General features: G+C 41.7%; 1 protein-coding gene across 2 annotated transcripts; it reads left to right on the top strand.

Annotated features, from left to right (window-relative positions):
* Positions 1-4: 4 nt before the first annotated feature.
* On the top strand, positions 5-25310 carry VPS35 (VPS35 retromer complex component). Of its 2 annotated transcripts, none has more exons than XM_082290254.1 (17): positions 5-37; positions 6912-7010; positions 8355-8451; positions 8940-9063; positions 10480-10662; positions 10980-11193; positions 11937-12020; positions 12461-12570; positions 15589-15685; positions 15777-15925; positions 16424-16631; positions 17262-17417; positions 19118-19240; positions 20735-20914; positions 22050-22289; positions 22987-23130; positions 24408-25310. In XM_082290254.1, the coding sequence occupies exons 1-17, from the start codon at positions 35-37 to the stop codon at positions 24585-24587; spliced, it is 2391 nt and encodes a 796-aa protein (XP_082146380.1). In that variant the 5' UTR covers positions 5-34; the 3' UTR covers positions 24588-25310. The 2 variants fall into 2 exon arrangements, with proteins under 2 accessions (XP_082146380.1, XP_082146381.1); XM_082290255.1 differs by lacking the exon at positions 5-37 and adding an exon at positions 4215-4378.
* The last annotated feature ends 266 nt before the right edge of the window (positions 25311-25576 follow it).

Genomic DNA, 25576 nt, shown 5'->3' with positions numbered 1-25576 from the left:
GGGCGGCGCTGGCGGGGGCGGCGGCAGCGCGACCATGGTGAGGGGCACCGGCCGAGGGGCCGCGGGGAGCCGCTGCCGCGGGCAGGGGTGCGGCGGGATGGAGGGGTCCCGGTGGCCGAGGGACAGGCCCGGCCTGGGCCCGGGGCAGCGCCCTGAGCGGCCGCTCTGGGCTGGCGGCGCGGCGGGCCCGGCCGGGTGCGGGGCTGCAGCGGGCGCGGAGGCCTCACCGTCCGGCCCGGGCGGGGCTGAGGTGCGGGCTGGGCCCGTCGTGTCGGTGGTAACGCTGCCCGCGGCCTGGGCCGGGTCACCGCCTCGCTGCGTTTAGCCCATTTGCTCGTAGGGCGCAGAGGAAAGTGGTGTTTTTACTGGGGAAACGCGGCCGTACCAGCGGTCAGTTTCGGTCTGTTTTGCTGTGCTGCCCCTATGCTAAACCCGGGCTTGTGTCATTGCTGGTGCTGTGCACGTGTGCCGTGGCTGTCCGCCTTGCAGCCTGTGCTCCAGTCCCTCCTGACCTTCCAAGACTGCTGTCGTAGGCTTCCCGAGTAAACTTCCTTTCTTTTCCGGCAGAAGAGGTGGTTTCGCATCGGTAAGCGTAGCTCATTAGCGCTCTTTGCCGCAAATGTTGGTGTTTGTTAGGCAGGGAGGCAGCGAGGTGAGGGTCAGCCTCTTCTCCCAGGCAGTTAGCAATAGGTCAAGAGGGTAGGGTCTTAAGATGTGCCAAGGGAGGTTCAAGTTGGACATTTGGAGGAATTTATTCACAGAAGGGGTGATTGGACATTGGAATGGACTGCCCAGGGAGGTGGTGGAGTCGCGGTCCCTGGAGGTGCTTAAGGAAAGACTGGACTCTGGGCATGGCACTCAGTGCCATGGTCTGGTTGACAGGGTGGTGTTCGGCCGTAGGTTGGACTCGATCTCAGATGTCCTTTCCAACCTCATTCATTCTGTGAAACCTGAAATTTCCACATGGAAATAATGTGTACTGAGAAATGCTTTTCAATCAAATGAAAATAAGGGGACAGTCAGGTTTCCTAGTAAAACACAAATATCTTTAATGTGCCTTCAGCGGTGTGTAATATTCAACAAAATTTTAAGTAGCACTTGCTGTAACCACCATAATGTGTAATTAGCCTAAGTGTGGAGTGTAAACAGTACTAATAGTATATAGTGAGGCAGAAAATAGCTGAATGCTTTATAAAGAAGGGATTGCACAGTTCTTAGGCTTTTAGAAGAGACTTTCTTTTTAAAGTTATATGTATGTTGATATCTGTATCTTTGGGAGTGGGTAAAACCTGTAGTGTTACTTGAAAGACTGGTAAATACTGAATTGGGTGATGAAAAATTCTAAATCTATATAGCCCTCAGTCTCTGTTCCCCACACAAATATTGTGTGATAGTCATTAATTCAGAAATGAAACTGCTTTTCTCTGCCTGTCATTTCCATGGGAGCTGGCTGGAGACTTGTCTGGTCCTGTGGCTTCTTTCTAAGAGTAGCTGTTGTCAGGTGATTCAGAAAAATTAAAGTTACAGATGTTGAACATGGGATAATCACAGGAGTTGAACATGGGATAATTCCCTCTACCAGATTAAGCTCCCCTGTGATTTCCTGTGGCTGAGCGTGGTTTAAACCCTGAAGCTGAATGCTTAAGTACCTTTAACATGACTTGTTTTAAGAGGGCTCTGGCTGGTTTTGATCATACCCTGAATAAAAAGTCCATCTCTTTAATACTTAATAGTGTCTTGTGGCTTCCTGGTGTAGTAAGTACCAGTTTCAACATGTGAAAAATGCTTTTATCTCTCTGGTTTATCTCTGAGCTCCTATACTGTGAGATATAACAGAAGTTCTGAAGCCCACAGTGTTGCAGAGAAAAGCTTCCTGAATGGTATCAAATGCTTATGCCTTTTTTTTGGGTAATTCCCTCAATATGTTACCCAGCAGTGCACTGTGTGCACCTAGGCTTCAGCTGTAGGCTGGCAGTGTCCTGACCCGCTGCTGTAGCTCACCCATCCTCTCTTTTGGGTAGCAGTAATTTGAAATGTCTCAACAGTGATGTTTTGGTAGGTGGTCTTAATAGTATCCAGCTGGGAGGAGGCAGGAAAACCTCCTTGGGTAAATGTCATTTGTTGTGGTATTCAGTACAGGCATGGGAGCAAATACAAGGAAGTGCCATGTGGAATAGGCTGTAAGCACATCAGTTAGCTAAAGAAAAGGACTTCTGGAGATTAGATGAAAATGCACTTTAGAATGGAATGGAAGCAAAACCTTTTACTCATTATTATTTATACTCTGCATGTAGCTTAAGGTACCTGTGTGTTAGAACATGAGCTTTTAGGCTTGAACAAGCTCCCTTGAACTCTGCTCTCAGTACTGTGTCATTCTTGAGTACTGCAAGGTACCAGATTTTCAAGTGAAATACGTCAGCACATTGGTTATTATTTTGGGCCATCTCTAGAGTGCAGCTCAGTGTCAAATACAGAGCTAAAAATGAGTCTCATGGAACTGAGTGTTAGAAAATGAGTAAATCTTACACAGTAGGTGCAATGTTTGCTTTGTATGTTCAGGAGTAATTGCTGCTATGAGGATAGGCATGATCCAGAATAATGTTTGCTGCTGCAATAATACATTTCCCTAATAGTTATCTGCAGGATAACTTGTATTAAGTACTCTGGTCAGCTGGTTTGAAGCTGTCTTGGGTTTAAAAAAATTGTTTTCCAAGGCAACTTACAGTTTAGTAGCTTACAGTTTACTTAACAATTTACCTTTTTATTAAAAAAAAAAAGCACCAAAGAAACAAAACCTGAAAGGAACAAAAAAAGCACACCAAAAAACTGAAAAACCCAAAAGCCAGATTTCCCCCCTCCTCCAGATTCGTCCGCTGTGAGTTTTGACTTCCATAACTTTTATGTGGTAACTTATGCTAGCCTTATCTTCAAAGTTAGCAAAAGGCTTTTGTCTCTTGTGCAGAAACTGCTGGTGCAGCTGGGAGAGGCAGTCCTCTGTCCCTTCTGCATTGCTCACTTGCATCCTTGTTGCTTCAGAGGAAAAAATGAGTAAAGCAAAACTCTTCTCATCAACTGTATTTTTTTTCTTCAACATTTGCCGTGTATGTGGTGTGGGTATAGCTCAGACATTTTGTGTAATCGTCGTAAATTGCTTCTCTTGTGTTCATGCAGGGGTTTATACCCTGTTGTGCATGTAGTTGACAAGGCAGGATATTTTGTGCCTCAGTTACAGAGTACTGCTGCTTTTGCCCAGTGTCAAAGCATCTTCCACTTCAAAAGCTTGTGTTCAAGATTATTTTGTAGATGTGCCTAGGACTCCATGGTTGCTTTTTTTATAAAATGATACTTGGAAATACCATCTTGTGTTACTAGGTTGGTAATTTAAGTGGAAAATACAGAACATAAACAGCTTTATTCAACATGGAATCTGACAGAACTGTGTTCTGATTCAGTGTGTGCCCGGCTGGATGTCACTGGTAGGCTTTTGCTGTATGTTCTCTTTCCTTCACTTGCCTTTTGTCACCACATCCTCAAACTTCAGGCATGTGTTAGCAGGATATACGTGTCTTGATGTGGTCTTGTGTATCACTTGATAATAACCAGATTATTTTTGGGAACCCCTACAGTTCTAAAGCTGAAAGAGTTCGCCTTCTGAAGTTGGAAGAAAGGGGTAAGCTGATGAATATTCAGACTTTGAAAAGTAAGAAAGAGTTGGAACTTGTTCAGTAGTGCTGCTGTTAAGATGTTTTCTATTCCTACAGAAGTAAAGCTGATACAAACAACCCTTCAAATAACACGACTGCTCCCGTTGTATGCTTTTGACAGTAGTGTAGGTTATTTTGCTACGGGTGCCACTTCAGACATGAAATGTAGTGTCGTTGTAGTAAAGACATCTTTGTTTAGACCGATGGCCTTCTCAGTCTTCAAATGAGCACTGATACAAAATGAACTTCCCTCTTTCTTAATTCTCTATATCTTGAAGAGATACTGAAGAAATAAGTTAATATCTCCTGTTACCATGAAAATGCTTCTGTTGATGAATTCAGTACTTGGTGTTGAATAGAGTGTGGGACCCGACTGTTCAAATTCAGAGCAGAAATGGAAGTATTCTCTGTCTTCTGTTAATGCAGACAGAGTTTGATGTAAAGCTGACACTATAAATGAACGAAACTCCCAATTTTTCCCCAGCTGCTGCTAAACTACAGCGGTTAAAGTTCTGTAAGAAGATACAGATGTATCTGCTGCGCTCATAGCTGGTATCATGAAAGCAGTAATCCCAAACTTGTAGCCATGATTCCATAACCAGCATGTTTGCACACCAAAAATAAGGAAACCAATGCACATGGACTCAACCAAATACTTCTTGGGGTTGTAGCAAGTAAGTGTATGTTTCAATAAATGCTTTGGCTCGGTGTTGCTGTTAAAAAGCCCTCTTTTCACAGCCCCGCTTGCAGTGTTTGGTGTGGTTTTAGGCTGAACTAGGTGAATGGTAATCTATTAATCAGCTGGGCTTGTCTTACAGCTTATTTGATGGTTTATAGCCTTAACTGCTCTCCAAGCACTACCTGGCCCCGTGAACAGCTGGGGATGGAAGAGCAGGGCTGGTAGCTATGTAAACTTAATGCCCATCAGAAGAGGGCTTAGGAAGTTGTGGTCAGTGTTAGCATTGCTGCATTGTTTCTAGCTGTGCTTTCATAGAAATTTGATGTGGTCGGAACATAGGGCATTCAGCTCAGTAGTGATTCATTTTCTCTAAAGCACTGCTATGGGTTCAGGGGGCTGTAGAGTGTAGCCAACATTCTGGTATAGACATAATTCAGCAAGTCTGTTATGTGATGTTCTGGTATTGATTACTGCACGCGAGTCCCAGCACTGTCATTTGACGTTCCTTAAAAGTCTGATCTTCCATTGAATAATTAAAGCTTAGCAATTAGAGCAAACTTCTGCTGGCAGAACATACTTGTTTCACAGTTTGAGGTTGTCTGAGGATTTGTAGCTGTTGAATTGCCCGGGAAATAGGATCATCTAGCCATGGTTACTGCTTTTTCCTTATGCTTAAATCATTTTCAGAAGACCTGCACATAGATTAATTATATGTAGAGAGGGCTTTGTAAGAGGTGCAGTTAGCACCTCTAACTAGCAGAGATGGCTTTTTCTGTGGACGAAGTACACTTCTTAGTTGGTTGTTGTCCATAGTTGGAATATTACTGAGGCACAGTCACAGAAGTGTTGGTTGGAAGCAATCTTTATCTCATATAACCTCCTTGAAGCAGGTTTGTCACCAGTGTTGGATCAGATCAGCCTTGGTTTTGTCCACCTGGGTGATTGCAGAGCTTCAAGAGCGGAGTTTCACTGCCTGTTAGGGCATGGTCAAGGCAAGAACAGGATTGCAGAGCACTCTCTGTTTTCTGTATGTGGAAGAGGATAGTGGGGAGGTTTCAACTGCAGAACAAGAACCCAATTAAATATGGGAAATAACGGGTATGAAATGTTTCGTAACCATTAAATTGGTGTTAAAGTATAACTTCTGTGTTTTAATGAAGGCCTCGATTTTAATCTCAGTCCTCAACAGATACTTCTGGGGACTCCACGCATGGGGCATGTGGGAGTTGGTACTAAAGACAGAGTTTTTAAAAACATTAGGGTGATGTAATTCATGGCTTTCCAGCTTGTTTCTGAAATGCAGTTAAAAAGAGGAGACCAGGGACCTTCTGAGCACAGTGGATGAAGGGAACAAGTATAAATAGCTGAGAATTTGCTGTAGGCTCAGAGAACCTGCTGTGCTAAATCACTATATGCTTGGTATTTGTCAAGACTAGAGAAGATGTAGCTGAGATACCACATCAGTGCTTTTATCTCCCACAGTATTTCATCTGAAAACAAACGGTAAGATTGAGAGAAGTGGAGATGCTCTAATGAGGTGTTGAAGGCTGATCCCGAACAAGAGGTGGATGGCAGTGTTTCCTTGTAAAGTCTTAGGAGGAAGGCTGGGTGCAGGTGGGGACAGCAAGTCGGGGTTCTGATCTGTGTCAGTTCGGACATCTTAGCAAATAGCTTAAAGATGCTTGTAGAAACTGATCTCATTATTCTGGTAGAGGGAAGGGAGCAGCTGCAGAAGGAGAAGGCCTGTTGTAGCTGGATTGAGAGGAAATCTAAGGATGTAAGCAATGGATTTATTTAATATTTTAAGAAAATGCAGTATGAACCTTGGAAAGTCAAAAGGTGGTGAAAATTTCAGTTGAAGGCATAGAGTGTGCCTCTCTGAGGGGAAATGAGAGTCACTCTGACAATGTGACAGAGTGACTGGGACAAGGAGACATGAAGAGTTGTTGTTTCTCTTCAGCTTTCTGTTCCTGTCTGCAAGTAGTTTCTACCTTCGGGAATGCACTAACTGTACTTTATCCTTTGCTTATCTGAAACTTGTCCTGAATGGAATGGCATGGCTCAGATAGCAGTTGAGAACTTGTGAGCGCAGAAAGCATCTGTGCAGTTGCAGTGTGTGGTCGGGGCATTGCTTTGAAGCTCTGTGGACAGAAGTAATAACAGTGCTTCCTCTCAGCATAGTCGTGTCTCTGCATTCTCTTGGAGCTTTTCTTCCCATGTACTTGCACTGGATTCTTGACCTCTAAATGTCGGAAAGGAAAAGTTTGCCCTGCTCTGTCCCCATGGCTTTGCTCTCCAGGAAGCAGGGGCGCTCACAGGCTACCTGTAACCTCCCCTCAGGTTTTTGCAGAGCACTTGAACTTTCTCCCTTACATGTCACACAACCATTTCTGACAACTCTTGAGTGGTCACACTGCAGTGTCACTTGCAGTGCATTCTAAAGTGTGGGAATCCAGTTTTAGTCAAGTCATAAACAGCTTAATAAAAATAATTGAATTCAGTTTTGTTTGGTTTCTTTTTTCCTTCAGCCAACAACACAGCAATCTCCTCAGGATGAACAGGAAAAGCTCCTGGATGAAGCCATTCAGGCTGTGAAGGTGCAGTCGTTCCAGATGAAGAGATGCTTGGTAAGAATGTGACTTAAAAATGCAATGAAGCTTCTTGTCTGCTAGGAATAAAACAGTAAATCAATACCAATCTCTAGTGCTGTGAGGAAAATTAACCCTTTATGCATCTTTGTGCCAGACCCTTTTCCAATAAGTGAGGCAGCTGCTCATTGAGAATGAGCCTTGGGTATTCTTTGAATATGTCTTCCTGATTTTGCTCCAGTATTTGACAAGATAACTTAAAGATGTACCCTTATAATTTATGTGCTTGCATTTAAATAAACCTAAGATGAACTTTACTGTGAGATTGTTTATGTCCACCATTCTGTTGTTTTTTTCACGTAGCCTTTTCTTGGTGTGACTGTCAGACTGAGAGGCTGCTGATGAATTACGTGCTGCATAGGATCAATTTTGTAGTGATTAACTGTAGAGGGACGTGTGAATTCTTCTGTGACTGGAAAACACCACTGGCTAGTGGTGTGTTGAGATTTTTATCTTGGAATTGTAGCCAATTCAGGCAGATTATGTAATCATACATAGCTTTCTTGTGTTTGAGAAGCCTCTGTTTTTATTAGGAGAAACTGCTTAAAGTTGTAATGAAAAATACTCCTCTTTTCATGTGGGAACTTTGTTTGCAGCCAAATGACAGTAGGAAGAAATTTAACACCTCTTCCACTTTTGTACTCAATGGAATGCTTTGGAAATCTTTAAGTAGCTGCAGCTGAACTTTTCACTGCTATCTGTCATTAAGTGACAGTATAAATACACTAAGTGGGTCACACTAGCAATTCTTTTTTGTTCTCCCTTAGAACTTACTGCTATTGCATGTGATGGGTTGCTCAGGTCTGTATAGGTGGTAGAGTAGAGGTCTGTGGTTGTATCCTGTGATGCCAGGTGACTAAATGCATCAGAAGTGTAAGTTAGATGCAGACTAGTAAGTGGTGCCTTTCAGGGAAGTGTTTTTTGTGGTGAGAAGTAGGGGAGGGTATTGGTGGGAGTGTGTATTGTCTGTCTCCTAGAGGTTTTTAGGAGATCTGTGAGATCTGAGCAAATGACAGACCAGATTTGGGGGAAGGGAACCTGTTCCTTTTTGCTTACTCGATAGAATCTGAGTATTGGGTGGAGATTGCTGCATAAGCAGAATGATTTTAGATTTTTCTACCATTAGTATTGCAGTTTATTACTGTAGCTCTGTCTTCAGATGCATCATCTTACTGCCTTCAGGTAAAACGTTCACTTAGTTAGCGTGGGTGGTGTAGTACAAACTAGATACTAAATCACTTGATTTTTTTTTTTTAATAGGTAAAAAATCCTGCAGTTGCCTAGTTTCATTTCTAACAGACTTTTCCCTTTCTTCCTCTGAAGGACAAGAACAAGCTCATGGATGCTCTGAAACATGCTTCCAACATGCTTGGGGAGCTGCGGACTTCTATGTTATCTCCAAAGAGCTATTATGAGCTCTGTATCCTTTCAAGAGGAAACTAATAGTTGAAATGTTGAATTTGGAATGGGATGTTCATCTGCTTTTTTTGGTATAATGGTATCCTGTGTCAGATATTTATTAGCACTTTTCTCCTCAGTATTCAATTACGTGTATATATCGCAGGAGAATATACACCTTGCTCACTGTGTAAGTTCATTTTTTCTATCTGGTAAAAGCAAGTCTTTTTTGTCTTTAATATCTTCCTCTGGGAAATTTCAGGAGTCTAGTTCTAAAAAAATTATCAGCTCTGTGAAACAACTCTTTTATTCCCTTTTCTAATATGCTAAAAATTGATTGAAGGCTTGGGGTTAATCTTGCACACTTACCCCAGTAGTGATTACTGGTTCAGGAGTACTGCCTGCTTGGGCATGTTTGTATTTGGTACAGCATCTTTCTTCCTGGGTGTGCAGATTACTATGAAAATGTTGTAGACATTCTTACTTAAAATCCTTAACTATGAAAAAAAGACATGGCAATTTCTGATGAGCTGCACTACTTGGAAGTCTACCTGACAGATGAATTTGCCAAAGGCAGGAAAGTGGCAGACCTTTATGAGCTAGTACAGTACGCTGGAAATATCATTCCAAGACTGTAAGTGTGTATATGTTGGTGTCTGGCTTTGTTTGCTTTTTCTTTTTTAAACTGGTGAGTAGTTGCCCAACTCTGGGTTCAGAAAATGATTGACTTCTCAATCAGTTTACAATGGTCCATAGTATTTCTGCTTGTCTTAAGAGTGGATTACTGTGAAACTTCTGGGATTAGGCCAAGAGTGCAGGTGCAGAAGGGCAGTTGTTCCTGTCAGTGTGTTAATTTTGCACATGACCAAAATGAAAGCACTTTAATCTTGGAGTCAAGTTGGATTTGGGGTAAAAAACTGGTCAGTGGAAGATTAACCAAGTACCACACTCTGATCAGGGAGATTGACTATGCATTTATTAACTGTTTGTGTTACCTGAGGATTAGATCTTAGCGTCTCCCACACAGTAGTTACTTCATAGCCTTCTGCCTTTTTAGAGAATGAGAAATGGGAAGAAGAAGCTGAAAGTTTGTGACTTCACTCTTAGAGTCTTTGTGTTTCTGAATTTTTTTTTTTTTTGCAAAGTGACAGCACGCCAGAAATGATGCTGAAGGCCTGTAAGGCTTATCTTTAAATATGTGACCGTTGGGCTGCAGTACATCTTTGACATAGTCAGATTTAGATTTTGCTTGGTGCTGAAGTTTTTCATTCCTGACCTTGTGTTCATGCCAGGAAGAGGCTCTGGACACACTAGGCTGCATCTTCTTCATGCAATTTCTGGAGTTGGCTGATGGCTACCACAATGTCTTTCCCCCTGTGTGTAACCATCAGAGTCATCTTCCTGTCTACTTGTAGACTCTGGTTCTCTCTGGTGAAACTTGTGGTGCTTTCTTGGAGGTCCTATGCATGAGGCTGAGGAGCATGCAGGGAGGGGGTGAGGCCTCTAAACCTGTAGGTTCTGAGTATTGTAGTTTTTGTCTTCTAAGCTGAAGGGGAGTCCAAATGTACTGGAGCACCAGTCTTCTGCATCTCACATATTCCTGCTGCCTGTTACCTGATGCAGAGGTGCTGAGGGAATGAGTACAAAGCGAGTAGTTCCTATCCTGCTAGAGTACAGTGTGAAAGAGGTTTAACTACTTCCCCATCATAGGTTACTAATCTGTGTGTGCCAGAGCTGTTTTCCAGCGTGGTGGGATGCTGGAAGTATAAATGAGCTAGTCTGAGAGCATTCAGAGCTTTGTGAGCATTTACACATTCAGTGTATCAAGCATTGTAATGAGGTTTAGTGGCTGTTCAGACTTGCTGTGCTCTGTAGCAGAGAATAGGAGTTGAAAGCTGACTAAATATGCAAAATTATGGGACCCAGGCGATAATTTTATTGCTTTTTTTTGTGCTTTGGTAATCCTGCCATAATGGACAAAAGGAACTGTTGCCTTTAAGTGTGATGTTGTTACTTAATAATTTATTGTTTGACTCTGTGCCTTTTGCAGGTATCTGCTGATAACAGTAGGTGTTGTCTATGTCAAGTCGTTTCCACAGTCCAGGAAAGATATTTTGAAAGACCTGGTGGAGATGTGCCGTGGAGTGCAGCATCCTCTTAGAGGCCTCTTTCTTAGAAACTATCTCCTTCAGTGTACCAGGAATATCTTACCAGATGAAGGCGAGCAAGCAGAGTAAGAAGAATGGGCTATAACTTGATAAAATTACTGTTAATAGAGCTTATTTAAACTTTCTGTTGACTTTCTTCAGATATGGGAGAAGTAGATATGCTAGAGCTCCATAGACTTGACAGGTGTTTTGTCCATTAAGAATTCCCTTCCAGCACTAAAGCTTCTCACAAGTGAGGATATGAACCTTTCTTATGAACCCAGAAATCCCACCCCACACTTCCCCACCCTCTAATCTTCTTAAAACTTGTATGTTCACCAGTGGCTGGAAGGACAAATACCTCTGACAAGCTTTTCTGTTCTTAATCTCTCACCAATTGCAGTGAAGAAACCACTGGAGACATCAGTGACTCGATGGATTTTGTGCTGCTGAACTTTGCTGAGATGAACAAACTCTGGGTGCGAATGCAGCACCAGGGCCACAGTCGGGACAGAGAGAAAAGGGAGCGTGAGAGGCAGGAGCTGAGGATCCTCGTGGGAACAAACCTGGTTCGCCTCAGTCAGCTGGAAGGGGTTAATGTGGAGCGATACAAGCAGGTGGGATGGCTGTCCATTCTTTCTGACTTCTGCCAACGTTTTTGCAACTAAACTAGTTTGGACTTCCAGATGAGCAGCTGGAAGTGTTACAGCTTTGCTAAAAGTTCAGTAATCCAAGTGCTCCTCAAACTCTTCATCTGAGGAAAAGTTCTGAATACTGTACAGTGTGTTCTCAGGCCAAGGACATGATTCACGCGTTCTCCTGTAAGTCTGTCTGTAACAGTGACAAGAAGCTCTAAAGGTTTCCTTCCCAATTCCCATTTTCCTTGCAGAATAATGGGTTGGTCTAAGGGATGTGTACACATCCAGTGTTCTTAGGTAGACTTCACAAGTTGTGAGGCTGTCCTTCCCAAAGCATTCAAGAGAACTGTTATTGTGTGAAATGACAGTGAAGGAAATGTATTATTTAAGTCTGTCCCTTGTAAGTTCTACAGTACAGCTGCTGAAAACAACTTTGGGTGGTGCTGCTGAGACCCTGAGTTTGTGCCAGCAAAGTCAGTAGCACTGACTTATGAAATCGGAGCTTGCATAATATATGAAAAGGACAGACTTCTGACATCAGTAGATTTTTTTTCTCCTAAGGATGGAACTGCAGAAAAATGGGACTTTTTATCAGAAAGCTTTTATGTAGAGAATCAGCTGAGAACTGTTAGAAATTCTGCTCTGCTTGGATTAAATGCATGTGTGAATATAAACCTAGAAGGTAATTGTAAGATCACTGCAAGACTTTCCCCCCATTCCAGATTGTTCTGCCTGGAATACTGGAGCAAGTTGTGAACTGTAGAGATGCTTTAGCTCAGGAGTACCTCATGGAGTGCATCATACAGGTGAGCTGCTTAAATTCAATTGCAGTGATGGGACACAGGGACACTTCTATACGCTTAGGCAGATTCAGGCAGCTTTCACATCTTCCTCATGGACTGGAAAACTTCATCACTGGGACTTGTGCACAGTGGCTTGTCCTGTATTTTTTACCAGATGGGCAGAGTGGAGATGGGTCCATTTTATGCTCCTTCTGTTGCAGTAGCTTGTAAGCATCTGAGCAGCAGTGCCTGTGTTGTGAGTTAATAGATAGGCGGGCCCTCAAGTTACCCATTTGTCTTACATCTCTTGCTTCATGCGTTTACCCAGTCAAGGTCAGCTTCATAGGCCAGAGTGTATTTACTACGTGGCTATCTGCTTTAGAATTATTCTGTTGCATTTTACTTCTGTGTAACAATGGGCAAATTCAGTTTATAACTTGATGACTATTGATCTAAAACTTCAGGTTTTCCCAGATGAATTTCACCTCCAAACCCTGAACCCATTTCTCAGAGCCTGTGCTGAGCTGCACCAAAATGTGAATGTGAAAAATATAATTATTGCTTTAATTGACAGGTGAGTGACCAAGGGGGTGGCAATTGGCTCAAAATTAAGTTTGTGTTGTTCACAAGCAGATGATAATTCTTCTGTCATTTGAATATGTTTAATTTCTGATATCACTTCACTGTTTCAATGTCTTTCTATCAGCTGTAATTAAAGCTGTGAAGAATATTATTTCTGTAGCTTCTACTCTCTGGACTGTGCTTTTAGAGCTTCCAATGAAACCTGCTTTATGGACTGATTAAAACTCGTAAACAGATTAAACCAGGAAACAGCCCATTTGGTATTGAGCAGTTTCATGCTTCTAAACTGAAGTGACAGCAGTGCCCTGCTTTGACAGCCCTATCACTCATAGGTACCTCTTGAAAACTTGAAGATCCTAATGGATAAATCATATATTAGGGATACTTTACTTTGCAGGTTTGATCAGAGACCATAACAGTGCTTCTTCAGAGAAGAGCTAGTAGGAAATGGAACTACCTTCTTAATTCTTAGCTTGCCGCTAGCATCTTGACTGTTCTTCCAAAAGCACGTTTTTCCTGTGAAGGAACTGCTTAAAACTGCTTGCACTGAGGTCAGATTTGGGGGAGAAATCATAGAATTCTTTAGGTTGGAAAAGACTGTTAAGGTCAAACTGAAGTTTTAATTTGTATGCTGAAAGGAAATACAGATTTTCAGTGGGTACCTGCACTTTCTTGCTGCAGAAAGGAAGTGTGCTTGCATGGCTTGTCTCAGCCTCAAGAAAAGCCTTGTCCTTTGCCTTTGCACACAAACATGTACCTTCATGTATCTGGTCCATATACTGGTGTATGGGCTTCAGTTACTCCAGGGATCTTGGGTCCCCTGGCATTCGGCATTGGGTGGATTACTGTATCATCTCTAATGCCTGGAGAGGACTTGTGTGTATTGGGCATGACTGGTATAACTTAGGATCTTGAATTGTTTACTTACCAAGTCTGTAGTTTGTTTTCTCCGGGTTATGTCAGATTGATTTGTTCAAGACTTGGTTTTTATTGGAATATCTTTCAGTATTTGTGCATTTGTCAGAGACATTGTGCTGCCTTCATACGGAGATGTTCACAGGAGTTGATTGGTTTCCCATACTTCCATGCTGTGGCTCAGATTTTTCATAGTTTTGTTAGCTTAAAAAAAAACCCCAAAACTGTAAATCCCAAACACCACAAAACCCCCAAATCCCAAGAAATGTTGCCTGTAACTGATTTTTGAGACTCTCTTGATTACTTTTAAAAGAGGTCGTGGGATCTTTTGCTAGGCTCTTACATTGGAGTGTGGCAGTGTCATTCTTGTGAGAAGGCTTTCCTTGTGTAGCTTTTGCCATCGTGTTAAACTTCGGTATTACCTCCACAGTAAGTTTTTTGTGTTCTTACTATTACAAACACCAGTAAGTGACTGACCAGTAGTGACCCTCTGTCCTCCCAGACGTACCACCACTGTGGTTTGTTGGGCCACTGAAGGCTTCCAGAGCCCTCTCTTTGGGCTGTACAAGGACAGAAGGGTGGCAGCATGATGATCTTTGTAGTATGGCAGCTTGAGATTTTGGCTGTGATGTTACTGCAAGTGTTGGAGCATATGAGTGGCTCTGTCCTTGGAATCCATGCATATAGGGAGGATGTTGCTCTTGTGTTTGTGTTGGAGCTGGTAGCAGCAATGGCCAAGAGTTTCAGCATTGTGTAGTACAGATGTGAAGCAGCCTGGTAAAGGTTGTGCCTCTTGTCATTTCTCATCTTCGTTTCAGCTGGCATTGAGTAATTGAATCTGAACATCAGTGACTGCTGAAGAAGCTTGTGAAAATTTTATCCTTATTCCTGTGGGGCTTTCCTGCTAGAGGAATCTCTGCGAGTAGTCTTGCTGCTTTGGGATCTTTGTTGCCTTACTAAACTATTCATGGCTTTTAATTATGCTGCCATCTGCCTGCAGCTTGTTCATACCTTGTAGTGTTGCTGGCTTTACACCCAGCTGTTGCCAAGGAAATCTGCTGTGTGCCTCTGAGAAAAGGCAGTGATTGTTCCTGGCTTTAGAAAGTCTGCTTCTTACCACCCTATTCAAATATAAGAGTAGTTCAATGTCTTATTTTTCTTGGCACTGAAGTTTTTTGGGCTTTTCTTATCTATCTCTTTATTTTAGACCCAGAGTTCATTCAGAATCAAAATTTAGAAACCCTGTAGAAATAATTTTAAAAATTCTAATATGATGCCTTTTCCTAAATATTTTTGTAGTTCTTTCTCTAATTTAGAGTAGAATAATCTCAATAATTAGAAAGTCAAGGTAGCAGTGCTGAGCTTCTTAAGCTGCAACTTAGGTAAGGTGTTAGTGTTCTGACAGTGATGCTTTTTGTCTTTTGTCTCATTTTTGCAGAAATGATGGCTGGCATGACTTTGTCCTCTTACAGATAGAAATACCTGTTATCTCCTGAATGCTTGCTGGATAGCAATTTTGTGCTCCTCACCCCCCCCTTCCCCCCAAAAGTATTCTGCACTTATCTGTTCTTCTCAGTTCTCTTTGTATTTTGTTCTCTGCGAATAGTGTAAGTTCCAAACGTGTTGGTGTGTCTTTAGAGACAAAGAATAGTTAAGTCAGCGTATTTCTTCTGTGTGGGTTTTTTTTTTTTTCTGGAGGCTGTTTTGTAGAGAATGCTATTGGGCATCTAATTTCAGTGATATCAGTGAATGAGTAAATGCAGGATATTTGCTCTTCTGTCAGCCTACTCTATACCTCTTTGTCTGCTGGAAAAAACAGAGCACTTGCTTCTAGCTGAAGAACATCAATTATGGAGTGTCTTTCCTGTTCCTTCTTCACCTTGGCTTTTCTGTCAGCACTCTTTTCCAGGACCGATAGTTACCAGGCTCAGTTGCTCATAAGGCTTCTGACTTCCATTAATTTCCTTTTTGCTTGTAATAGAGCTTCCAAATATACCTAAAGGACTTGCTTTTTCTGCCAGTACCTCTTTCTGGTCTGTATTTGAGGAATAGAAAAGCTATCCTCACCAAGCTACTTTCCTTGCTCTGTCACCAGGTTAGCTTTATTTGCACATCGTGAAGATGGACCTGGTATCCCAGCAGATATCAAACTGTTTGACATCTTTTCACAGCAGGTTGCTACTGTTATACAGGTATGTTTGGTATCCCTGCATGCAGTTTTGAGGGTGTTTTTTTGCCAAGTCCTGTGCTTCAGTAACAACTTCATGCTGTTTTAAATTTCAGTCTCGGCAGGATATGCCCTCAGAGGATGTGGTGTCTTTGCAAGTTTCTCTCATTAACCTGGCTATGAAATGCTACCCAGATCGAGTGGATTATGTTGACAAGGTGTTGGAGACTACTGTGGAAATATTCAACAAACTTAATCTGGAACAGTAAGTGTCTCTTGCATTTTCTTCGGCATGGCAATTAATACCCTAAAATCAGGCCTTCTGCATTTCACCATGTTTGGTAAGATAGCAGAGCCATGCTCTGGATGTGTAAGGTCACTGCTTTTGGACTGAGCTGCAGCAGTCCTGATAAACTCCTGATTAACCAAGACTTGTTTCCCTGTGCATAAGTTGTGCTGTACAGCCACACAATGTGTGTGCATTGTGTAGGCATCCCTTCTAGCACACTAGAGTTTTGCTATTGCTGCATTTGCAGCCACAGTCTCTGCTTCTGCTGGCAGCAACTTAAAACATGCATTTGTCACTGTATATCCCAAAGAGCAAGATCTGACTTGTTTTGATACTCGTTTCCTTTCTCCCTAGCAGCAGGTTGCTTAGTTGTTGTGGTATACCTCAGAATTGATATTCTGAAGCAGACTTTAAACCTGTCTACATGTGTGAACTATTGATTAATTGTGGGTTTTTGCATATATTTTCTTTTAGTATTGCAACAAGCAGTGCTGTTTCAAAGGAGCTGACTAGACTTTTGAAAATCCCTGTTGATACTTACAACAACATCCTGACAGTTCTGAAACTAAAACATTTTCACCCGCTCTTTGAATACTTTGATTATGAGTCCAGGAAGAGCATGAGTTGTTATGTGCTTAGCAACGTATTGGATTATAACACAGAAATTGTGTCCCAAGAACAGGTATGATATAAGTTAACTTATATGTGAATGTGAAAAATATAATTATTGCTTTAATTGACAGGTGAGTGACCAAGGGGGTGGAAATTGGCTCAAAATTAAGTTTGTGTTGTTCACAAGCAGATGATAATTCTTCTGTCATTTGAATATGTTTAATTTCTGATATCACTTCACTGAAATGACTGTTCAAAGACCTGAAAACGCACACTGAGTGACTTCATGCAGTGCATGCTTTGTTTCCTACCCTGCATGCTCCTGCCTCCCCTGGCACAGGCTTTATCCCACTTGGTGATTGTTCCTCCTGTGTTCCTAAATGCCTTTGCACCTAACCTCATCCTGGAGATTACTGCTGATTTACCACACCTCAGCCTAGACAGTAATCTGTTAGTTGTGAACAAAGATCCTGAATCCCTTTAAAACTGGATCTATTACCTAAAGAAGGCTGCACAGCCTTTGGAATCTGAATTTCCTCTGCACTGCTGTGCTGCCGTTTCCCACTTGTGCTAAGGGGGACCCTGCTTCAGGGTGTAAGGCACACAAAGTGTAAAGTGGCTGTAAAGATGTTCCCAACTGCTGTCAGTTTATGCTTACGGACTGCTGTAGTCTAAACAGAACTTATATTGCCTTTAACAGGTTGATGCCATCATGAATTTGGTATCCACCCTGATCCAGGATCAACCAGATCAGCCTACTGAAGATCCTGACCCTGAGGACTTTGCTGATGAGCAGAGTCTTGTGGGAAGATTTATTCATCTCCTGCGTTCTGATGACCCTGACCAACAGTACCTGGTTGGTGACTGCTGCTTCTCAATGTCTGTGCTCTCTGAACTGTCACAGTTCTTGCATTATTGACTATACAAGACTTGAGTGAAACTGGGAGCTGGGGTGTTGCTGCTCTGGCACTACAAACTCGGTAGAGAACATTATGTATGACACCTCTAATGGTAGGATGATATGTTGTTTATTTAGAAAAAGCAGGTGAGGATTTAAGGATTTGCTGATTTAAAGTTTCCATCCCATGAGGTGGCAATTATCTGTATTAGTTTGTGGAACTCTTAATGTCCTGACAACTTCATATAACCCTCTATTGAAAATACAGCAAGTGCTATTTGGCGTACTCTGCTATTTGTGTATTTTAATACCAAGGGAATGCAAAAACCTCAGAAAATACAGCCTAGTGTGTTTGGCCTCAGGGATTTAAATTTCTGTAAGGATGGGGTCTTCATACAGCATGTAGTGTCCTGCTGCTTGGTTCCAAATGCTTTTCCTCTCTGTTTGGTCCATCTCTAACAGTAGATTTGTCATGTCCTTGAAACTTCTGCATTATGGTACTTGTAATGGTTTGAGTTGACCTATGGCAGCTTTATGTAGGTCTCTGTTGTTAATCTGCTGTATCTGGTAGTTTATTTCAAGTTTAAATTACCTCCCTATCTTGAGAAGTGTGTTAGGGTAGAAGGCTGGGTTCTGTCTGTGCCAAGTCCACTGGAGAAGCTCGCAGGAGCTGTGCTGAAGTTGGATGCTGCTGCAGATGGCACAGTTAGCTCAAGTCAGACCTGCTTTAGGGACTACTGTAAAGTTACAGTTAGTGCCTGAAATAAAATTGACTGACTCTTTCCTGAAGTTGCAGCAGCATCACACTGTATAAACAGTGAGAATAGAGCAAGAGAATAAAGTGCAAGCTATGCATAAGACAACTAGCACTGATTTAGCTTGGCTTTAAGGTCTGGTATAAAAAAGTCTTGCTTGAAGTGTAATAAAACTTGTGGAATGGGGAGAAGCATAGCTTTACAGGATTGGAGACAGTTGTGTTTCAGGACCTTATGGTCACTGGCTGCATTGTTCCTGAATATTGCTGGAGTAAAGCAGGAAGGTTTTTTTGGTGGGCTTTTTTTTTTCTTACAGAGAGCAAAGCTTCCCTCAAAGGAATGCTGGCACCAAGGAAATTGATGTTTCTACCCCAAAAGACTTTACATAGCTAGAGATGTTGAAGCTGTTTCTGCAAAGATTTTGAATGTCAGTCTGTCCTTCTCATCTAGCAGTGCTTTGCTTTAATCAGATTGACCACCTTTAAATGCCATCAAAGGACTTGTCACATTATCTTTTGGGTACAGTTCTGTGAGCTACTTAACACCTCTTAGTAAAAATGTGTAATAGCTCCCTCAGCATCACAAATGCTCGCATCAAGTTTTTCTACAATACAGCAGCAGCAGGAAAAAATCCAAGGCTATGGGATTTTTACAGTATCTCACTTTAAATTATGTATGCTATATGGAAGAGATACGAGATGTAAATTCAAACACCCTAGTCCAAGTATATTAGCCAGTGTGGCTAGTGCAGTGTATAATGGTGATTACAGACTTCTGTAAATCCAGGTTATTTACATGAATTCTGCATCTAATCTAAAAATACATGTAGAGTCGGGCACTGAGGTTCACTTGAGTGCTTGTTTCTGTGAAGAACTCTCTGAGCTCACAGTGCTTCTGTTCTAGATCCTCAACACTGCCCGGAAGCACTTCGGGGCAGGGGGGAACCAGCGCATTCGTTTCACACTGCCACCCTTGGTTTTTGCTGCCTACCAGCTCGCTTTTCGCTACAAAGAGAACTCCAAAGTGGTAAGTTCCCCTCTAGCTTGCTTTTGTATGCTTGCTTGGCTTTATTTTCTTAAAAATGCATTTTGTCTGGCTACATAAGTATGCTCAGACTTGATACAGAAGGCAAGTTTTGGTTTTGGGTTTTTTTTCTCAAGGCAGATTTTTGCTTGAGGTTTGAATGCTTTCTAATTTAATGAAGGTTTTTATCAAGTCATAGTAAATTACTGTCTCGGGTTTTGGAGACAAAATTTTAGGAGGAAGTGCTTTGGAATGAGCACCTCCTCCAAAGGGAGAAGGGCCTCCCCATCTCCTCCACCAATGAGACAAATGGGTCACAGCAAGTGAAAGTGGAAGAAACACTGTTTATTAACACAAAACGAAACAGGGTAGAACAGGGGGGAAAAAAAAAAAATCAAACCTCAAAATACAACAAATTGCCAGAGAGGGAACAGACACACGGGCTTGGACCAGCTGGGCCACCCCGCAGGCCCCCCCAGACCCACGAGGAAGGAAGGGAGGCAGTGAGGCAAGGGGGGAGGGAAAGGAAAAGACCAAGGAAAAAACCAACAGAACCTTTTTCCAGCTAGTGGAACACAGAAGAAACCCAAAAAGCAGCAGAGCGCTCCCGGCACACTCCCTCCCGAGCCCCCGGAGCCCCGAGCCTTGGGCTGAGCCATTGAACCGACCCGCACTTGCCCCGTGGCTCCAGCCCCGCCCCCCGGGTCCATCTTAAAGGCACAGCATCCTTGGGCATTAAGCGGGCGGTTAAGGAATAAAGCGGCTTCATAACATCACCCCAGGACAATTACTATAGCACTTGAGAAGTGATGAAGCAGAAATCAGCTAGTTTTGTTTATTCATTGAGGTGACTGATTATGTGCCTTTACTGGAGACCAGAACTGATGGCATGAAAGTGATTTAAATCTGGCTATTGAAATTCATCGATTTCTAAATTGTTGCTACATTATTTTAATGTTTCTAAACCTACAAAAGAAAAGCACTTGCTTTGAACTTACACAGTAGTAGTAAAAGTGTATATTAAAATAATGACTGATCCATTTTGGCTCTTTAATGCTTTCTGATAGTTACCTTAAATATATATTTCCATTATTGTGGGGAAATAAGTTTAAATGCTGTTTGTTAAAATACTCTTCAAAATGAAGGTTTTAAAATTCTCTTCCACTTCTGATTGCTCTAAACTGAACAGAATTTTTCTCCCCTTGGCTCATTAGGCTTTTGCTTAGTTATGTGCTAAGCACAGCTGTCCTAACTGCAATTCAGTGTAGGCTTCTGAGGAAGGCTCCTATGAGCTGGTAGGAGAAATGGATGTGAAATTTTTGTAAGTCAAATAAATACTTTGTGCAGACCCACTGAAGCCAACACTGTGCTGCTGGGTACTGCAGTGGCATCAGAGGGCAACAGACTGGAGCACTTAACAGATCTTAGTACAGTTCAGATTCCCTTTTCCTTGTAGCAATACTTTTGTTCAAGCTCTTACTTGTTTTTCTTGTCTAGGATGACAAATGGGAAAAGAAGTGCCAGAAGATCTTTTCATTTGCTCATCAGACCATCAGTGCTCTGATCAAAGCAGAACTGGCAGAGCTGCCTCTCCGACTCTTCCTGCAGGGAGCACTGGCTGCAGGAGAGATTGGCTTTGAGAATCATGAAACTGTGGCCTATGAGTTCATGTCCCAGGTGAGTGTTCAGCTGTTAGAGTTGGTGTCCTGTGCTGCCTTTAAGTTGACCTGGGTAGGTTTGCTGAACACTGAACCATCTGGTGTGATTAAAACACCAGAAGTGATGGACAGCACTAGGTAGAAACTCCTCATTTCATTCTTGCTTCCCAGGCTGCTGTGGAATTAAGCTCCATTGCAACTGATCTGAATACTCAGTCTGACAACATGTGGTATGTTGCAATGCTGCCTCCTGCTCGTGTAGTTGGCTCACTGGAGGAGTGTAGTTTTCTCAGCATAAAATGCTCTTTCACTGCTTCTGTCTCCAGCACCTGATATCCAGCTGGTATTGCCCTGACCACAAGCACTCTTCAGAAGTTTTTTAAAATTTGCAGTGTTCACAACTGCTATGCTGGGCTTTCCCAATTAGAATCCTTGTTATTATAAACCACTCTGAAAATCTACTTGAATTTGTAACTTGGTCTTAAGCCTTACTTGTTGCAACAACCTTTTCCTCCTACCCATCAGATAAAGAACCAATGTATTTCATTTTATCCATGTTGTAAGCTTTGTCCTAACCTTTCCTCTAGTACTGCTACTAAATGCATGTTTTTAAACAGAGTTGCTGATAAGCTCAGTGTTCTCACTGTGTTGTATCAGGTCCTGTTGTAGCACAGTTCTGATGATGAGAGCAGCATGGCAATTATGTACTTTCCATTAGAGATATGGTTCAAGATTTTTCTATTCTCTGAAGATTCTTCATCCATGTAGCAGCAGTGCAAGTGCTTTTCTTGCCTACTCACCAACTTCTGCTCTGCTGCTTTGTGTTTCAAAGAACAAAATCTTCTTCAAGGACTATTTCTGCTGCTGAAGTTCTGTGTTTGAACAGGTGCTTGAAATGAGGAAGAATCCAATCTTCAGATTATATGTGGGATCACACTTGTTTGCTATGACCACTTGAATATTATTTCTTTTAAGACTTATTTCTGGTCTGTGGGTTTAACTTGATTTTGACACTCTAAATGAAAGATCTTTTTTCCTGCCTGAAGCCTTTAACAAATGTAAAATGGGATGGTTTTCTGCTGTGTCAGTAGCAGGTGTGATTTTTTTGTTTTTCTGATGTGTTCTGATTGAGTCTTGCTCTCTCTATTATCTAGGCCTTCTCTCTGTATGAAGATGAAATCAGTGACTCAAAAGCACAGCTGGCTGCAATCACCTTGATAATTGGGACATTTGAGAGGATGAAGTGCTTCAGTGAGGAGAACCACGAGCCTTTGAGGACTCAGTGTGCACTGGCAGCCTCCAAACTCCTGAAGAAGCCAGACCAGTGCAGAGCTGTGAGCACTTGTGCCCATCTGTTCTGGTCTGGCCGAAACACTGACAAGAATGGAGAGGAGGTAAGAACAAAGTGACAACAGTAGGACACATCCTGCCTCAGTTACAGTTCTGCCTTTCTTCTTTAGACACTTCTAAAGTAGATACATCAGTGAAGTAGATTTGCTTGGAATTTATTCTAATAACTTGAAAACTTGTGAAACTTGTAAAACTCACTGCAGTGTAAACTGCATAAATAAAAAAGTGGAGAAAACTCTAACTTAAGGATGGAAGTACCAGGCAAGCTTTTGGATGTCAGCTAGTTAAAGGCTAGTTGACTGGGCTGCACTTTGCTTATATTTATTACATTAGTGTAGTTTGCATGTGAACTACTAAACTTCCAAATTAAATATACAAGTTGTTGAAGTAAAGGTCAAAAAATCCTGTGTGTTTTTCAGGGCTTGTCACATAAGCTGTTGTCATTTTAAAGAGCAGTGCTTGAAACAAGTATGCATTATAGTACGTTACAAAATTGAGTTGATTGATCTCATAATTGAAGGCTTTCAACAACTGTTTGAGTTACTGTGTCATTTAACAAAATCGAATATTGGTGGCAGTCAGGCAGGGTGGGCTTTCAGTGACAGCTTGCTCTTTGCAGTTTGTGTAGTTTTGTGTTTCTGTGGCAGACCCCAGGAAATGCTCTGTGTGTGCCAATGGAAGAGATACTGGAGCTCCCTATGGTTCTTTTATTTCTTGTGACTTTGGGGTTTTTTCTTCTAGCTTCATGGAGGAAAAAGAGTGATGGAATGCCTAAAGAAGGCTCTGAAGATAGCAAATCAGTGCATGGACCCTTCTCTGCAAGTCCAGCTTTTCATAGAAATTCTGAATAGATACATCTATTTTTATGAAAAAGAGAATGAGGCGGTGAGTGGAAATCCATTCTCTGTTGCATCTTTTTTAAGGACCATTTCTTTAAACTCTTCATTCACACCTATGCCACAAATTCTCTTCAACTTGCCCTGTAGTCTCTCGTGAGATGACAAGTTCTTGTGATAACAGAGGAGTCAAGTCTTGATGTGCTAGTAAAGCTGTTGGATTAAATTTTGCTCTTCTTACACGGGGAAAAAATGCTTGCAGTTTAGTTATGAACTTAAATATTGTGAGACTTGTATACCTGAAATAATTTTAGATTAAAATGTACTGGAACTCAGATGAGAAAGTAGTAAGAATCTAACTTTAGAGGTACCTAACTTAATGTGTACATAAGGGAAAGAAAATTCTTTACAGGTGTTCATGGTCACTGCTGACTATGTCAGGTTGGTGTAAGCTTTAATTTCACAAAATAGGTATGACACCACATGTATTCAGCTTAAATTGCATGTGTATAATCTGAGATAGTTACCTGATCCATTTTCTGTTAGCAGGTAACTAGGAAAGTTACACAGTTTGAAAAACCTGCTTAGTCAAGTAGAGATCAGTGTCTCCTTTGATGTCATTGATTGAGAGCAGACATGAAAGAATACCCTGTAGTTCTGAGAGAATTCCTAAGGAAATTTGAGGGATTTTCTGACTTTCCAACAACTCAACTGGCTTCTCACTATAGGAGATGCTGTATCTGATGGAGATGAAAATAAAGCTTTGAATTTCAAAGCACTTGGCAGATGTAAAAATACTCTCTGGATACTCTGGTGGTCTGCAGTGCATTTTGTGCCATGGTGTTCTGTGTAGTGCTGAATTTCAGCCTGTAGGCAGCCATGACTTGTTCTCTAAGAGGAACTTTAAATCTGATATTACCATCCTGACTGACTTCTGTAAGAAACAGTTATCTTACAGTGCATATACTGATTGTGATAATACAGATACAATCTGATTGTGTATGCCATTTGTTTGAAGCTTTTAAAATTTGTATTGAATACACTGGAGAGAAATGCTGTTGTAAGAGTTACAAAGCTATCAGGCTAATGACAAGTTTTTCACATTTTCTGGGGAGGGTGAATTTCCACAGAACTCTGAAATTGGAAGGGTCCTGTGAGGAACCAGAGGAGGCAGTTCCCAGCAGTTTGTCTGCATACAGTCTTATCAGCATTTTGAAGGACTGTCCAAATACAAATAGCTCAAAGACAAGTCAGATAAAACTAACGTCTATGCACTTGTTAGTGCAACACAGGTGGTGTTGATGACTTTGGTTTTATGTTCCGTAGGTGACAATTCAGGTTTTGAATCAGCTTATACAGAAGATCAGAGAAGATCTCCCAAACCTTGAGTCTACTGAAGAAACAGAACAAATTAACAAACACTTTCACAACACACTGGAGCACTTGCGTCTGAGGAGGGAATCACCGGAATCTGAGGGGCCAATTTATGAAGGTCTTGTTCTTTAGAAAGACACTCACTGTACCTGTTTTCATTTACATACCATATGGTTTTTTTAAGATAGGTTCCTAGGTTGTGCCTTTCAGAAATGTCAAGTTAAGTTAACAATGTGTTCAGTCTGGCACTTCAAACACTTGTGTTGGGTACTCTTAACAAATTTGAAAGGGTGGACCAGCAACTACAGGTTTCATCAGTTAGCATGGCTGAGACTTTCTTTGAAATCCATGTGACATGGTAGGGCTCTTCAGTTCTGATTTCTCTCCTGTCTGTTCACTGTTGCTTCTGTAGCACTAGAGCTCTAAACTGGCAGTGACTGTCAGCTGAAACTGTGTCTGATCCTTACAGAGCATCAGATTTTTGGGATTACTGTATGTCAAATTCTGCTTGTGCTTTTCTTTTAATGCAAGTTAAGACTAAGTGTAATATTTTTCCCTAAAACTAGAATATATTAATGCATGTTTGGAGAGTTTTAAAGTACCATGTTCAAAAACAGAAGTTATATTTTGCATATTAAGGCTCTGTGACATTCAGTGAGGGCCAGTACTGTGCACAGGGCATATTTATCAAGATAATTTTGTTCCAAATAGTATAAAAAAAAATAGAGAAATTGCAATCTATATAGATATGTATAACCTTCGTTACTGTAAATTTAGGGGAAAATGCATTACACAAGTTTATTCAGTATCATGATTTTGCACCAGTGAAACAATAAAGTTGCTATTAACACCTGTTGTTTCATGTCTCTTCAGAGCCCACTGTTGAACCCAAAGCTAATGTTGAACCTTCTGATAAAAGTGAAAGAACTTTTCTTTTGTAGGGACAGAAAATCAAGGCATAGTTAACCCCGCCGAGCTGGGTGGCTGCTGGCATTTCTAATGTAGGAGTTTGTGATACAAACCCAGTGCTTCTCCACATGATGCTGAGGTGATGTGTGCTCCCATTTCAGAATGCTTTTATGATGTACCTGGAGTGAGGAAGAATCCTACTGGATTGTGTG

This window comes from Coloeus monedula, assembly GCF_965178545.1.
Source record: "Coloeus monedula genome assembly, chromosome: 13".
NCBI lineage: Eukaryota > Metazoa > Chordata > Aves > Passeriformes > Corvidae > Coloeus > Coloeus monedula.
This window is presented reverse-complemented; position numbering and strand designations above follow the sequence as displayed.